The sequence below is a fragment of the Anopheles nili genome, chromosome 3 (genome assembly GCF_943737925.1).
Source record: "Anopheles nili chromosome 3, idAnoNiliSN_F5_01, whole genome shotgun sequence".
Lineage (NCBI taxonomy): Eukaryota > Metazoa > Arthropoda > Insecta > Diptera > Culicidae > Anopheles > Anopheles nili.
The window spans coordinates 11,465,937-11,483,184 of NC_071292.1; the positions used below are offsets into that span (position 1 = coordinate 11,465,937).

Consider the following 17,248-nt stretch of genomic DNA (forward strand, 5'->3'; position numbering starts at 1 on the left):
GTGTGAAACTTGCAAACGAAATTCGTTGTGCAGCCACAATTGGCTCTGTTGCAATAAAAAAAAGTGTTTCCGCAACGCTCGAGGGCGGTAGGGAAACGTGGAAAGTGAGTGCACAAAATTGTTGTCCCATGTTCCTGCCATAATAAACCCGCGAGTGCATAGTGTTGGGTTGAGGCCCTGCGGGAAACGACCGAGCTGTGGCTAACGCTCCGTGAAGTTATACCCCGGTGTTGGCGCGCCAGCAGGAGGAAAACGATTTGGCTTAATTGCGACGCAGCGCCCTGACCAAATGCCCGCACGGGACACGACAGTATGCTGCGGGAACTGATTGCCTGGGTGTTGAACAACTACCTCGGGAAGTATGTGGAAAATCTCAACACAGCCCAGCTGACGGTGGCATTGCTCTCGGGTAAGTCTGGGGAGCCTTTCGTCAGCGGTCAAAACGCTTGCTCAATAGAGCGGGTGGCAAAAAATAACGTCCACGCCTAGCAATCTCGACTGCGTCATCCGCAAAGTGATGATGCCATCGTTGCTGCCGATTTCTACGCCGTGTCCACACACTCTCTCTCTCTCTATGATAGATTGTTAGAGAAATCTGTTCATTTGGTCGTCACCAGCGGCTGATTTCAGGTGGTCAAAGGTTGGTCACGAGTCGTAGCTACTATTGCTAGTGGCGCTTATCGGTGGTTTCGGTTGTTCCGCCCAACCGAGCAAAGCTACCACGTAAAATTCGTTCATAGTTTCGCTGCGGTTTTGATTGTGTACGCTTTTCCACCTTCCCCCCGTGTGCACTGGGTGCGTTTCGAGCTTTTCCGGTTATGTTCCGGCAGCGTACACGCGTTCGCACACCTGGAAAAACAAAACGGCATTAGCCCGCGCCTCGTCCACGGAAGGAAAATGAAAACGGACAACCGAAAAGAAACTCTCAGTCGGCGGCGGTTCGATGGCTACTGCGATGCTCAGGGTTATGTAACAACCTTCCATAAAAGCAAACGGCGCGCCGTTATTACTGCTGGTCATAGTCCAGTTCAATAGAAAACAAAAATGCCCACCAGCCGCTCGCCGTCGGGCGCGTTCCCCCCACCAAATACCCAGGCAAACCTCGTCGCGCCAAAAGGGTGGTTTTGGCAACAAAACCGTCCGATCAGGTCTTGCCGGTCCGCTCTACCTGTTGAGCGCGAAGACGACGGCACCATGAGGTACTCATCGTTGGCGTATGGAACCGTATCGCACACATTTTATCGATGTACAAAATTGCTAATCATTCGATGTCTACCGGGGCAAAGATTTCTTGTTCCGATCACTACAAACGCTCGGGGACTGAATTCACGATGTTTGGTTTATCTACACACCGGCATGCCAACGGAGCACACCCGTTTGATTTATATCGGCTCTAGATGATAAGATATAATGTCTAGGATTAGGGTATCCGATGGGGACAAAGATATATGGTTGGGCGGTTTGTAATCAGCTCCGTCGATTGTTTGAAGTAATTTGTTTACTTTCGGCGGAATCGGTTTGGTATTCGGTAAAGTAACACACCATCGTACCAACAGCCGAGTGTACATATCTGCGTGGTAAAATTGCTGATGAGTCAGATCGGCTGGGCGTGGACTGGGACTGAGCAGATGGAACGTGTTAGGAGGATAATAGATTATTTTACTAAATGCTCCACTTGAACCGAGTACGCTCGAGGGACAACTATGTGTCCACCATACGGCGACGAAAGAGCCATAATGTAACATAAAGCGGCAATCTATCTATAGGCCCCGCACCGATAAAAAATAAAATCAGGTTATTTCGGACATAACAAGTATCCCTTCACTAATCATTGCTTTCGTTTACAGGCCAGGTGGAGCTAGAAAATCTTCCTCTGCGCAAGGATACTCTGAGACACTTCGGTCTACCGCTGCAGCTCATTACCGGCACGATCGGAAAGGTGAAGCTAACGGTTCCGGTGCGATCCTTTCGAACTGCCTCGTGGTGTCTGTACATCGACGACGTGCAGGTCACGTGCGCTCCAATTGACCTTAACCAGGACTGGAATGCGGATGTTGAGCAGCAAACTGAACTCGACCTGAAGGTAGCCTCTCTAGACCGGCTGGAAGCGAAATGGCGGGCACAACGCGAAAGTCCCATGACCGAGGGCAGCTACTACGCTTCGTCCTACAGCGGATGGCTCAACTACGGCACCTCGCTGGTGACGAACATCATCGAGAACCTGCAGCTGACGGTGAACGGCATACACGTGCGGTACGAGGATGGGTTGACGGTGCCAAACCAGCGGTTTGCCTGTGGCATCAAGATCGATTCCCTTTCGGCGCAGAGCTGCGACGCCAGCTGGCAGCCGGGCAAAACGACCAACTGGAACACGCAACAGGTCACGTTCAAGCTGGTAGAACTGACCAACTTCACCGTGTACTGGGATCCACGGGCAGAGCACGAACAGGTGCCCATTATCAGTCCGATCAGTGTGCGGGCGCAGTTGCGACGTGATCGCAGCGAAACACCCTTACGAACCCGCAGCCGACCCCGGCTCGTTTGTGATCTTATTTGGGAGGAAATTAAGATAGCTCTAAGTGATGTAAGTGGTCCTTTCTTGATCCTTTCTTGAGGTGCTTTTAGCATAGCGAATAATGAATTTAATTTGTTTCAGATACAATACAATCAAATGATGCAATGTGTCCGCGGGTTGGACGATATCGCACGCTTTCGTAGGTTTAAATTGCAACGACCAGCGGGGTCGGTGGGCGAATGCACCCGCGATTGGTGGCGTTACGCCGTCCGGTGCCACGGGCTCTGTCGCCATCTGGGGTCGGATCCGTTCGAGATAGCGCGGGAAAATTTGCAGTACATGCGCGAATATATGCGGATCCTCGCGAACCCAAACGAGGTGTTGACGAGTGCGAGCAAACAGTTCAAGGATCGGATAGAGCGCGAACGAACGTTCGATGAATTGCGGCTATTGCGGGACATTTGTATGATGCAGATGCCATCAATAGAAAAAACCAACGCCGCCAGCTCTCCGAGCCAGACGGCCAAATCAATGCTCGTGTACTATTTCCCGCAGTGGTGGTACAGCAACAACAATAACAATAGTCATCAGCAAACACCGCCGGCGGGTGCGAGTGAGGGCGAAGTAACACCGTCGAGTGCAGGTTCGTTTGACGAAACCGGAAGCCAGCAGCTGGCACTGGAGGCCGGTTCCACCGAGGGTGGTTCCTATTGGGGGCAGGATGGTGAGCAGAGCCCTGGTAGTAGCAGCTTCGAGGACGAAATCCTGGACGCTCTGGCCGGTTCGGTGGAGTCCAACTCGCTGCTCAAGCGGGACGCCGTGTTCGGGAAGTTCAACTTTATCCTGAAGCGCGGTACGATCGATTTTTGCCGTGCGCTTGAGCAAACACCCAAGCTGCAGTTCCTGTTTCAGGATCTCCAAATGGATGTTGAATCGAGGCCGCGCAGTGGATCGCATTACGTTGGCTTATCGTTGGGCTCTATCCTGATTAAGGACCGTCTGACGGTGAATTCACAGTTTCCCGATCTTGTCAAGCCGCAGCAGAAGGACGAATTTATCGCGAAGCCCGGAGTGGGACTTTCTTCTTCGCCCAGCCCTGCGTCGCTTGGTGGTCGTACACCTGCAAGGCTTAGCACGACATCCCTTCCAGCGGAAGGTAGCTTTGGCGATCCGATTTTTCAGCTGCAGTACGAGCGGAAGCCCCTGTCCCACGAAACGGACTATCGGTTGATGGTGAAATCAGAATCGCTTGACATAGTGTACAATATGGATGCTGTGCGGTGGTTGGTGGATTTCCTCGCCAAACCACACCAGCAGTACGATGCACGACGGCGGTTGGAAGATATGAAAAACAAGACTAAACAAGAACTTATGAAGAACTGGAACTACATAATCGAAGGGCACTTGAGTGAGCGCAAAACGTGGACGCTGGAGTTTGATATCTCGGCACCGCAGATCATTTTTGTGGACAATTTTAGCGATCGTATCAACAGCACGATCATCGTGGTGGATTTCGGACGTCTTCAGCTGACCAATGGAGAGAACAGACCGGCTCCGGGCAATGTGAGCAATGTATCGGCTAATCCCGCAACGAGATCCTCTATTGCATCGAAGACGAATTACGGTGGTGGACGGGCTGACGGACAACGAGACATTTCGCCCGAGGTTCAAACAGAAAACGATGATGACGATGCATTTATGACACCCTGTGCGACACCACCAGGTTCACAAGTAAGCACGTCCAACTCGCCAACGATGGAAAGTACGTTCTCTGAGATTCCGGACTCTGGCACTAATCAGACGGCAGCAGCAGCAGCCCCAACTGATGCTTGGGGCGAAGCTCTAGACGAGCATCAGCTGTATCAGCGGCTGTACGATCGCTACCACATCCAGCTGACGGATCTACAAGTGCTTGTCTGTCACGCCAAAGAACGCTGGTCTGCTGCCAGCCTAAAGGGTACGTCCAATCTGCACGTTCTCGATCGATTCAGCATTGTGTTGCAGGTTGAACGACGGGTTGTGTACACGAGTGATCCCCAGTATCCCAGTCTAACGTTGTCTGGCACGCTACCAAAGTTGAACGCACACATCAACGAGTACAAGGTGTTTTCAATATTAACGTTGATCAACAAACTTGCTAAGGCGAGTGGTGTCCCCAGTAGCCAAGGATTTGCTCCTGTACCAGCAGTTCCGATGGACAAACCAGAAACTTCCACAAGCACAAAGCCGCCCTCGTACGACCCAAACACGACGTTCGGTGTAAACGACGAGGACGCGTATCAGGCGAGTTCTGGATCGAACACCCCTGGGAAGGAATCGATTACGAACATCGTAGTGTTTCAGTTCACGATCGATCAGATGTCGCTCGAGGTGCAGTCACGTGGGCGCAGTGTCGCTGAGCTGCAAGTGTCCGGCGTGAAGGCTGGCTACAGTCAGCGTCCGGAGGACATAAGCCTTACGCTGTCGGTACACGGATTGCTGCTGGTAGATGCAATGCAATCGTTCGGACAGGACTTCGAGCTATTGATTGCGAGTCATCGCCATGTTGGGTAAGTACTGCGAGAATTACGCAGCGATGAGGAGGAGGAAGAAAGTGCTTAAATGGACGAATGTTTTATATTGCAGCATGGACAGCTTGTCGGGAAGCCTTCGACAGAGTGAGCCTTGTTCGCCGTGTTCGCCTGCGTCACCGCCGGATCCGACCATGGACTATCGACGACCAACTAGCCCGTTGACGATTTCGAAAGCGTTGAGTAATTTACAGCGAGGTAAATTTAGAGACTGGCTTGGCTGCTAGAAACCCTCCATTGTTTAATGTTAATTTCGTAGCTCATATTTAACCTTTCTGCGCTAGATCATTGTAAATAATTGATTCGCCGATTGTGTTATACGTTCTTTATTTAGATGAGTGAAATATTATGTTTTGTTTAAAAATAGGCATAAATTCCGTGTGGTAACTTGACTCCAGATTACGGAAATTTGTTCCAGTAGCATGTAGAGAATTTTACAATTTGTATTCACCCGTTCTATTTCAAACATCCTAGGGAGCATTTTGGATGCATAGTGCGTCGAAGTAGCAACTTCGTATTGAAAATGCTTTATAATTACTGCATGCACGCATATTACATTATTTTCTTTTCTTGTTTGTTCTTTTTTCTTTCTCTCATTTGTTTCATTATCGGAACCGCCCGGACACACGCCGGTTTTCGTGTTTTGGTTTGTTACCGGTTTTCGTTACCGCATTACTATCGGTTTGCTTGCTCACCTTCCCATAATCGTATATGAACGTTGTAAAACAAAACAGCCAATTCTCCCACATGGAATGCGGCCACATTGGGTGATCTAGATGCACTGATCACGGTGGAGATCGTATTTGTGACAGCGGAACGGCAGGAAGATAAGCTACAGGTGGCCAACATACAGTTCAACAACTTAGATATAATCGGTAAGGACGTATATCCTTTCTAGGAAAAAATAAACTACATTTTGTACCACTTTTTTTGTTTCTTCAGCTAACCAAGAAACGATCGTGGAGTTATTGGGCTTTGTCAAACGTGTTATACCGGCACCGGCACCCACCCCACCAGAACAAAGTGGTGGACAGTGGAACGACGGCATGGATGCGGGAGAGAAACCCGATACGCCTACTCCAAAAGCATCCGATCAGGCATCATTTGTGACGCCTTCTGGCAAGAACCACCTGTCATCCGATGCGAGCTCTGCCAAAGAACCCGCCAGTCCCGTGCGGTTGGAAATTACGTTCGATTTTCACCGGCTAAACGTCCTTGTACTACGTGCGTTGATCCGTGATAATTACCTTGTAGGACGAAAGGTGGGCACGTTCACGATGTCCGAAGCGAAGATACATGCTACGCTTGGTAGCGATATTACCGTTGAAGGATCACTGGGAGGCTTGCAGGTGCTGGACCTAACGCCGGAAGGCGTAAACCATCAGCGCATACTGTCGGTAGGAAAGGATCCGCTAACCGAGCAGGCTACTACTGTACATTCCGCACGCTTCGATGCCGCAGATTCGGCCGGACCGGATTTGATGACGATGCTGGCGCAGGAAGTGTATGGTAACGGCATGGGATCGAAAAACACCGACCATCCCCACCAAACGACGGCAGACGGAATGCACGAAGAAAGGCAGGCCCTTTCATTCCGCGTGTCGAAGGACCTGCATGCTTGCATTGATATCCGCGTGAAGATGGCCTCGGTGTGGTTCATCCACTGTGCCCGTTTCATGCAGGAGCTGAGCTGGTGCGCCACCGAGTTCAAGCACTACCTGAAGAATCTGGCCCGCTCGATTCGTGAGAAGGCAACGGACATGGCCCTTGGGTTGGTGCAATCACGATCCGAATTGTCCAGTAGTCGGCCAGAAAGCATCTATGCATCGCCACGACGAGTACGGCGCCAGCGGACAGTATCCTTGTCGAGGACTCAGGATGTCCTGCTGAACTCGGACTACACACTCAAGGTGGACATCACATTGGACACACCTGTGCTTATTCTTCCGCGGAGCAGTAGTAGCCCACAGGTACTCGTGGCACATCTGGGACGAATCACGATCAGCAACACAGACGAAGCACCCCCTTCGTCGCCGGGATCGTCGTCTCAGGAACGCATTGTAGTGAATGTTTTAGGGAGTCCTCCACCGAGCGCTCATGAGGAGACAGCAACGGGTTTGTTGTTCAGTATGACTGACCGCACGTCGGTTGATTGGAACCTGAGCGATTTGGACGGCATTTACGAGCCCACAGAGGGTGTAACGGAGGGAAACAATACGACGAGCGGACGGATAAGGTTCGCAAAGGAAGATTCGACTGAGTTCATCGATAGCATCGCGAGAGATGGAGCTCTCGGTGGAGACACGAGGGGCCACAGTGAGACAACCAATCAGGATCGATATAAGATCGATTTCCGAAATATCAATCTGTACTCGCTAGACACAACCAATCGGAAAGGATTTCGGTTTTCTGGGCTGCCGCGAGCGGAGGAATTTTATTCATGCAAGGAAAACGCAATTCCAATTATCCACGACACAATCTTTAGCTTGGAGATCTGTCGCGAGCAAGGCGACATGACAACGGATGATGATGGGGACTACTTCCGCATAGTAGGTTGTGTGGTGAAACCACTTCGGCTGTCGCTCAAACGGCAGCAGTACGAACAACTGTTGGAGACGATCGATAACCTGTTCAAGATACCGAAGGATCTAGTGCGCCCACCGAGCGAGGTGCCCACGACGCTCGAAAAGGTGTCAGAAATCGCGGAGGAATCACTGAACAGCTTCCCAATTCCATCCAAGGCCCGGCAGGGATTGTTTTATCAGTCCAGTCTCGACATGAATGCACGCTCGTCGGCGGGCGCTGGATCGAGCACCTTTGGTGTACGAGTAAACTTTGATTTGCCGGCCTTCATCATCCAGCTGAACGGGAACCGCAATGAAGCGCTGGTGCAAATATCGTTTCGGGATTTCTGTGTCGATTTCGACAAGCGCAACCAGTACGAGACGCATGTGAAAATATCGTTGCGCTCACTTCTCATGGAGGATCTGTTACAGTCGGATACGGCGAAGAACCGCTACATGGTGATTTCATCGGCCGAACGAGACTCGAACGAACGTTTGAACGCATCCTCATTTGCTTCCCATTCCTGCCCGAATCCAGTCGGGTTAATGAAGCGAATGACAGATGATGTACCTTGTTCGTTACCGACACACCTGCAAGATCAAATGGGATTTTCATTGTTGGCAGCGAACCGCACAATTTGTCCCGAGACTCCTCCACCGTCTCCGTTAATACAGCGACCTCCGGCGGGTTCCCATTTGCAACCGGAAGAAAACCTCGTCATTTACAACTCCGTTCTGGTGGATCCAGCCTGCCCCACGTTCGCCACCCAGTTTGGCTCGCTGGAACAGTCCAGCTTGATCGATTTTAACAGCCTCGATCTGATCGTGTCGGTAGAGAGCTGGTTTGTGTTGTTGGACTTTTTTGGTCTATTTTCCGATGATACAGAAGGAACGAGTCACTCCGAAAAGGCCTCTCAGCAACAATTTCAAGCGTCAGGTGGGCGCGCGGAAGGTGGTGTGCCACGGAAGGACGAAGTGGATTGCCAGACCGGCAGCTTTCTTAGTGAATCGGCCGGATCGCAGGGTGGTGGTCAGTCGAAACTAGAGATATCCGTGCGTTCGCTGAGCTTGGTCCTGGCGGAACCGATGTGCGAAATCGCAAAAGCCAACGTTTCGAACGTGCAGCTCACGATCTCGAAGCGCGGCCAAGCGAAACAGGTTGCCGGAAGCCTCGGTTCGATCACGCTGAGTGATCTTACGCCATACGGAACACTGTACAGGGAAAAATTTATGACGACCGGTAACGAGGCGCTTAATTTCAAGTACGTACGTGACGCGGCTAAAGGTACGAAAAGGGGTCTTGAGAAGGATGCTCAGCTTACGATCGAAATGTCCTCGGTGCGGTACATTCACACGAAACGATTCATTGCGGAGATACAGCTATTTTTCAAGGAGTTTTCCCACCTGCAAACGGTAAGTGTAATAGCAAACGTTGTCAAAAGAAAGTGTATTGAATTAATTTATTTTTTGTTGTCCAACTACAGCCCATGTTGCGAAAGATAAAACCATCGGAAGGACGTACCTATCATAATCAACGACCGACGCAACTGGGCTTATCGATTAATGCCGGAGCTCCGATCATTCTACTTCCGATGAGCTACAACAGTGAGCTGGTTATCGTGGCCGATCTGGGCGAATTTACTCTCACGAACGAGTTCCGGTTGAGTGCAGGAGATCGCGAAGTACTTGACGTGATGCACGTGAACCTTTTCCACACTAATATTTTTGCGGCTCGGCTCGAAGCTCAATCGGAGGAACGGTTCAGCAAGATGCCGTCGACGTCAGTCAGTTCCGGGTGTGGCATCGATCTAAAGGGCTACCGGGTGGTAATCCAAGGCTCCAGTTTGCTGAAGGAAAAGTGCCACTTGAAGCTGGAGGTAGAACGTAATCTCGATTCGTTGAGCAGTCATTTTGGTAAGGAACACGCGAAGGAATAGTGTATTGTGTCTGAGAGATAAAGCAGGCTTTTTTCCGTTCTTGCGTTACAGTTCCGGACATAAGCGTACACGGAACGCTGTCGAAGTTAGATGCGCAGCTCGACCTACAGCAGTATCGGTTGATCCGCGGTTTCCTTTCGCACAATCTCGGTGAAGCTATCGACGAGCTGTACCTGCGTGCGTTTTCCATCCCGAACAGCACGCTCAGTCTAAACACAGTTGACGCATCTGACCAGCCGGAGGATGTGTGGAAGAACCTGTCAATTCATCTCGAACTGCTCGACGTGTCGGTGAGGCTTGTACAATCACCGGATGATACTTCACCTGAACCGCTCGCCTGCGTGAACTTCATCAAATCGAAGTTGCTGGTCGATTGCTTCAGCGATGGCGCGCAGGATATCGATTTGGTGTCGCAAGAAATTCAGCTGATCGATACGAGATTTCTGCCGTCTGAATGTGATCCATCGAGGCCACGACGTGCCGCTGGCAGCACGGAAGTACTGAACGTATTCCCTCAAATACTGCAGCCGATCCGTGGCGAGCCAGGAACGGAGCTGGTGCAGGCGGAAATTCACAGCCGACGGCGAAAAGATTTGACCAAATTTACCATCTTGCTGAACAACATGCGTCTAATGGCGATCCTGGATTGGTTGGAAAGTGCACGTGACTTTATTCTGCAGCAGGAGGATCCTCCACCGCCACCTGTGCAACCGCTGTTAACCGTAGGTGTTGATAGTGGTACCGGAGGACCGTGGACTGGCCGTTCCACGGAAACGGTCTTGCGAAACGTTTCTCAGCGGATACCGGCACCTTCGGAGGAAAGCCGCATGGAATTAAAGCTCAACATTACCGATTCGGAGCTTGTGTTCGTGGAAAAAACTGATCAACTTGATACAAATACGGTCATTTTGAAGGTAAATAGTGGGTAATATAGAATAGGGTATATGCATAGAAAAGGCTAACCTCTATGATTCTACCTTCCAGAGCACAACAGTCGTCTCGTACCGTCCGTTCGAGGTGAACAAAACACTGTCGATCAACTTGAACAATCTGGAAGTATTTTCCTGCATACTGGGAGCTGAAGAACGCACTGCACTTTCAATCATCGATCCCGTCACTGTTAATATGGACGTGAAAAAGGGTGTCCTGGAGGTAAAGCATGGCGAAAATATGGTTAACTATCGTTAACTACACTAATATCTGTTTCGTTCTACCAACAGGTTCAAATGCAGAAACAATTATGCATTCGGTTGTCCTATCACGATGTACGGATGTTCCGGCAGATGTTGGAATCGCTGCCCGAGCAGACGAAAAATGCTCGAGACCACAAGCAGCATCAACAGCAACAGCTGGAACGGCGGGCTAGCGAGCGCCACTCGAGGGGAGGAAGCCTAGATTCGGTTGGTGATGTCCCGCAGATCAACTCCCGTGCGGTGGAGAAGTTGGTCCATCTTGGTTTTCGACGCGACGATTGTATACTCGCATTGGAACGCTGCAGTTACCAGCTAGACGAGGCCGCACTTTGGTTGACGCAGAACAAGGAACCGCGCAGGCACGACGAGCGCGGTCTCATGCACAGCAACAGCGTGGGAAGTAATGGCACCGGACCGGGAGGACGAAGCGATTCCGGAGCGTTGCACATCAGTTCAGTCGAGTTGAAGTCACCGTGCATTTCGATATGTGTCATCGACGATTGTCGGGACGCGGATGTGCCACTGGTGGAATTTTCCCTTAGTAAGCTGGACCTTCGGCAGGAGCTGGGTCAAAAGATGCATGGTGGCCGCATGGTTACACCGTCCGGTGACGCGACGTCGGATGGTACGGATCATCAAGTGGCGGATGCTCTTGCTGCGACCTTTGCCGGTTATAACGCCGGGCGCATGTCGGGTGTGTTCGCCGTCGACTACTACAATCGCGTGTTGAGCGGTTGGGAGCCGATGATCGAACCCTGGAAGTTGGAGGCGAAATGGGGCCACAGTCTAGCGATCGACACGGAATCACCGACGACAAAGGCGGGAGGCAATCGGCTGAACATGCGCGTCGAAAGCAATGACACGCTGCGGCTGAACATTACGAGTACGCTGATCGAACTGTTCGCACTGGTGAAGGATAACTGGTTGCAGGATTACTACGTCGAGTCGGACGGTGCGAGCGGAAAAGCGAATGGGTCGAATGCGGTCATCACACCGGCCGGTTATCGTCAGCGAGCTCCATTTATACCGTTTGCGATCAAGAACGATACGGGCGCGCGGTTGTGGTACACGACGCTCATCTCATCGGAGCTTGTATCGTCGAGCCGTGAACGTGGTGGCATAGTCGGATCGTTGCCAAACGTACCCGCCGAAGCTAGCTGGACGTTGGTGGAACCGGGCGGTGTGGCCACGTTTTCGTATGGCACGCGCAACAAAGCCCGCCATCGGGACAGTCACAAGCTTAACCTGCATCAGATAGCGGTGCGTGTCGAAGGCTGGCATGAGGTTGGTCCGGTATCGGTGGATAGGGTCGGAACGTACTTCCGGCACGCACGTCCTGACCTGTGCGGTGGGATGACGGATTACACGCAAACACCACGTGCTCGCATCGTGTTCGGCGTGACGATGGAGGGCTCGGCTCAGAAGCTGATCACCGTACGATCGGCGTTGAAGCTCATCAATAAGCTTGATCTGCCGGTGCTGGTGAAAATGGAACACCTTTTCGGGCACCTGGGCATACGCATCTGGCCCGACACCAAAACGGCCATCCTGCATTCAAACGAGTCCCTTCACGTGCCCCTGACACACGTGCATGCGGTGCTGTACTTCCGGCCGCTGCTCGGAACAGCGCTAGAGGATGCCATGAACTCGCTCACTCCGTCAGCACCGTCCCCTGTGCCTGGATCGCAAGCTAGCAGCTCTAGCGACGGATGGACGTTACTGCAGCGGTTCGACGTTCCCAAGTCGGTCACTCATGGAGGCTTCCAGTTCACGGACCGGGGTGTGCAATGGAGCGAAGCGATTGAACCAGGCGAACTGTATCAGGAGCTGCGCAGTTGCCGTGGGCCACGTGACAAAACGTGCAAAATGCTGCTGGCGATACGCAAAGAACCATACCCAAGTAGGGACGTGATACACCTTCCCGGGCACGTCATCACGATCCTTCCGCCGATGCGCATCCACAATTTGTTACCTTGCGATCTACTCTACCGTCTACCCTCCGGTAGCCAGGGGCGTATCTCCTCCTCGGAGACGGCACGCATCACGGAGGTGGACATTGAGCAACCGATCGAACTATCCCTGACGCTTGACAGCTACCCGAACTCTGGTCAGATCACGATTCCGGCGGGCACGTACGGAGCCATCACCGTCGACGTGCGATTATTTGACATGGGCGGCCGGATGTTGAAGCTCTCGGCAACGATCGTCGTGTCAAGGGGTCGAGGCGTCCAAATCTCGATCGGGGCACCATACTGGCTCGTAAACCGTACAGGACTTCCTCTAGTGTTCCGTCAGGACGATCTCGATAGCGAGTGCGCGGGCCAGTTTGGCGAAAACGAAGAGGCGCGTATGATCACACCGTTCATGTTCGCATTTAGCGATCCGGGTTGTTCCGGAAGTGTGACGATGCGATTGGGCCGGCGTTTTGGGGCCACCCCAAGTTGGTGTCAACCGTTTAAGCTGGAGCAGGGCACGCAGCACCGTCAATTGCGAAGCCCCTCGGAAACATTCATCATAGGCATCGAGGTCCGGCGTGCACGAGGGAAGTACGGCCAGACGTCTATTGTGACCTTCTCGCCGCGATACCAGCTGTACAATCGGAGCAGCTACACCCTGCAAGTGCTGCAAAAGTGCCTCGTCAACAGCACAACCGTGTATGATCCGACATCGGTTCGTCCTTCGTCGTCATCTTCCTCGTCGTCGTACATCGAGGCTGTGCCGGGCTGTCACATTCCGTTCCATTGGCCGCGGTTGGAGCGAGAGCACGAGTTGTGTGTCCGATTGCCCGAGGTGCCCGAGTGCCTTTGGTCGGGCGGGATTCCCATCGCTGGCACGGGCCTAAGTCTGTACATAAATATCCGCAACATGAATGGGGCGATGCACTTCCTGCGCTTGGAAATGATCCTACACGGCGCCACGTACTTCATGATCTTCAGCGACGCACAAGCGTTGCCACCACCGATCCGACTAGACAACTATTCGCACGTGCCGATCACGTTCGCCCAGGCGGACATGAAAGCCACCTTTAAGACGGTGGTGCGCCCTCAGTGCTCGATCGCTTACGTACTGGATGAGCCGAAGGGTGCGCCCTACTTGCAGCTGGAAGCTCCCGGCGGTGACTACTCCAACTGCCGACTGGATGGATTCGAGCCGTTCCGGTTGATGTACGAAAACTTCATCTACATCGCGTTCAGTCAGACGTTCGAGATGGGCGCGGAAGCGGATGGTCGCTTCGAGGTTCGCTCACAGCAGCTCGTCCTTGGCGTGGTGGATGGCCGCGTGCTGCTGGTACGCAAGCAGACCGGTGACCGCTCCCAGCTGTGGCGCATGAACAATGAGAAGCAACTCGAACACGAGGGCACATCACCACCGAGTGAACCAGGACGAAAGCAATCACGTTACGTGCTTGATCTCGAGAAACCACCTCAACCATTGCACTGCATCGGGCTTGTGGTTCGGCCAGCCAACCGGCAACGACGTTCGACACAAACGTGGCACTTTACGGAGGATGGGCGATTGATGTGCGAACATTCGAACATGTGCGTGCAAGCACGTGGTGGCTTCTTTGGGCTGCGTGCCGGTTCCGAGGCCGTACTCGGCATGTGCGTGTCCGACACGAAGGTGCTGACGCAGTGCGGTGTGCCGTTTGAGCAAGCGATTGAGCGGCAAAAATTGCGCCCCGGTTCCGGTTGCCTGTCGGTGTCGTACCGCATGGACGGTCCCATCAAATCCATCCAGATCCGGGACGTGAAGGCTGGTGGCCGTGGTGAGTTGACGCTAGATTCGAGCTGGAAGCACGTCTCGAACATATTCGGAGGTGGCCGCAGTGCGTCGTTCGATGTTGCTGCTGGGTCAGGTGTCGCGCAGGACGTCTCGCAGGAATACCACGTGCAGCTGAAGCTTCGCAAAGGCATCGGACTGTCGTTGATATCGAACCAACCGTGCGAGGAGTTGGCCTACGTGACGCTGGAGAACATACACATGGAGTGCATCCGCACGCCGGCGGTCAATTCGTTGGATTTTTCCGTCGGAGACATGCAGATCGACAACCAGCTGTTTGAGACGTCCTGCCCGATCATGCTGTACACGATCCCGGCATCGGTGGGCTCGATGGTGGCCGGATCATCGCTGCAGCTGAACGTGAAGCAGCTTCCCTCACCGAACACAAACGCCGTCATCTTCGAACACTTCATTGTGAGCATCCGACCGGTGGCAGTGTACTTGGAGGAGCGGCTCTTCCTGCGGTTGGTGAAGTTCTTCGGTTTCGCTAAATCCACCGTCGATCCGACGTCCCTGCCCGACGAAACGGACTACGAAGCGCAGAAGATCGTTTACAAGGTGCTGGACAGCAACGTGACACGGTACTACTTTGGAGATTTGCGCATCATCCCGGCCCAGATTCGGCTCAGCTTTGTGACGGCGAGCAAGCTAACGTCCGAGTTCGCTGAAATTAAGCGGAACCTTGGCTTTACGTTTATTAAGTTTGAGGATGCGGTCATCAACTTCGAGCAGTTCGCACACCGGTACCATTTCGAGACGTTGGACGCGTACTTGGGCGCGATACGGGCACACTACAAGCAGGAGTTGAAATGGCAAGCCGCTTCCATCCTGGGAAGCGTGGACTTTCTTGGGAATCCGCTCGGCTTTGCGAACGATCTATCCGAAGGCTTCTCGGGGCTATTGCTCGAAGGTTCGATCTCGTCGTTGGTGAAGAATGTCACGCATGGCATCTCCAACTCGACTGCCAAGCTGACGGAAACCATCTCGGATGGGCTGGGCAAGGTGGTGTTCGATGACGAGCACGTCGAGGCACGCCAGCGTATCCTGGACGTGTCCGCCGGAAGTGGCAGCGTCTCGACCGGCGACCATTTGGTGGCTGGATTTCGTGGTTTCACATTTGGACTGCTAGGAGGCGTGACGAGCATTGTGAAACACACGTACCAGGGCACAGCAAACGATGGTTTGTCCGGCTTCATTACCGGACTCGGCAAAGGCCTGGTCGGCACGGTAACGAAACCCGTCATCGGCGTGCTGGATCTGGCATCCGAGACTGCGAACGCGGTGCGAGAGCAGAGCAAGGGATCGAACCGGATCCTTCCGGAACGGAAACGACCGCCGCGCACGGTTACCGGTGCACCGGGCGGACTTCTCCCACCGTACTCGTACCTGCAAAGCACTGGTCAGCAGTACCTGTTCTTGATCAATAAGCGCAATTTTAGCGAGCAGTTCATGGCGTACGAGCCGTACCTGCTGGACACGAAGGAATCGAAGATGCGCCTGATTGTGTCGACTGAAAACGTGTGGGGGTTCTCGAAGAACGACGATACGACGATGACCGTGTTTAACTATCCGATGAGCGAGATCATCTCCTGTCAACCGCTCACGGTGCAGGCGGTGGATTCGTCTAGTGCCGGTTCCCAGGGGTCGGGTAGATCCAGCAGCAAATCGAAACCCGTTACGTATATCGAGTTCTGTCTGTCGCTGCCATCAAAGTCGTCCCTCACGCCTAGTGCGCCGGAAATGGTTAAACGACCACGTGCCCGCTGTCAAAGCGAGGAAATTGCGAAGAAAATTTGTTATCATGTAAGTGCCAGTAGCTTTCGACTTTTTTGCTTAACGAGCCCATATCTCTCTAACTTGTGCCATGTTGTTTTTTTTTCTATTTGCAGATAAACTTTGCCAAGTGTATCTACGACGAGCGTGAACAAACGCTTAATATCAATACTGTGATCGAATAGTGGCGCGGTGTGTGTATGTGCGATGTAGCTGGCCGCTTGTTTTAGTTGAGAGATCCAAAGCAATCCTTAATCAAACTAACAGCACACCAAACACACTCCTCTCCTTCCTAGGAATCGTCTTATTGTGTTTTGTTTCTAAATCTTAAACGAAAACATGAACTAACAAACCAAAACATCTGTGTTATCGAACTCGAGCAGACTTGTTGAATTTATGTTTCCTTTTGCTAAGTAAGGTCGGTTTTTGTTAGGATACAGGAATTTCCCACCAGCCGGGACTTTTTTATACCATTGAATTCAGGAACTGCTGTTTGTGAGAGTTCCTTTTGCGTATAGTTTTGGTTTCTCTATATTGAATTTTCTAACGTCGCATTACTGGTTTGATTTTTTTTCATTTGCACCGGAGACATGCGAGCGTTTTATTATCAGAAAATAAATTAGTTTCGTTAATCAGTAGCTTTCCTCGTCATTTTTACGAATCCGAAAATATGCATTATATCTAAAAGGATATCGTACGCAAGGATAATGTCCTGTTTTCTCACTTCTCACGCTCCGTGGGAAATCAGCTCACGACATCTCACCACGCTTACTTATACCATGAGAAGGGAGAAAAACATTCGCAGTTTTCTCACCGCTCATCATGTGAGTAAGGTCGGAGCTCACCTATGGAGCACGTTTGACGTTTTGTGCGTCATTCTGACGTCGTCTTGAACGTCTGCCTCACGGTTACAACT

At 52.2% G+C, this 17,248-nt stretch overlaps 1 protein-coding gene across 1 annotated transcript; it reads left to right on the forward strand.

Annotated features, from left to right (window-relative positions):
* Positions 1-312: 312 nt before the first annotated feature.
* On the forward strand, positions 313-16,923 carry LOC128723327 (intermembrane lipid transfer protein Vps13D). Its single transcript, XM_053817055.1, has 11 exons — positions 313-409; positions 1,848-2,584; positions 2,657-5,064; positions 5,141-5,283; positions 5,820-5,960; positions 6,028-9,062; positions 9,134-9,563; positions 9,638-10,500; positions 10,571-10,738; positions 10,807-16,362; positions 16,449-16,923. The coding sequence occupies exons 1-11, from the start codon at positions 313-315 to the stop codon at positions 16,515-16,517; spliced, it is 13,647 nt and encodes a 4,548-aa protein (XP_053673030.1). The 3' UTR covers positions 16,518-16,923.
* Positions 16,924-17,248: the final 325 nt, after the last annotated feature.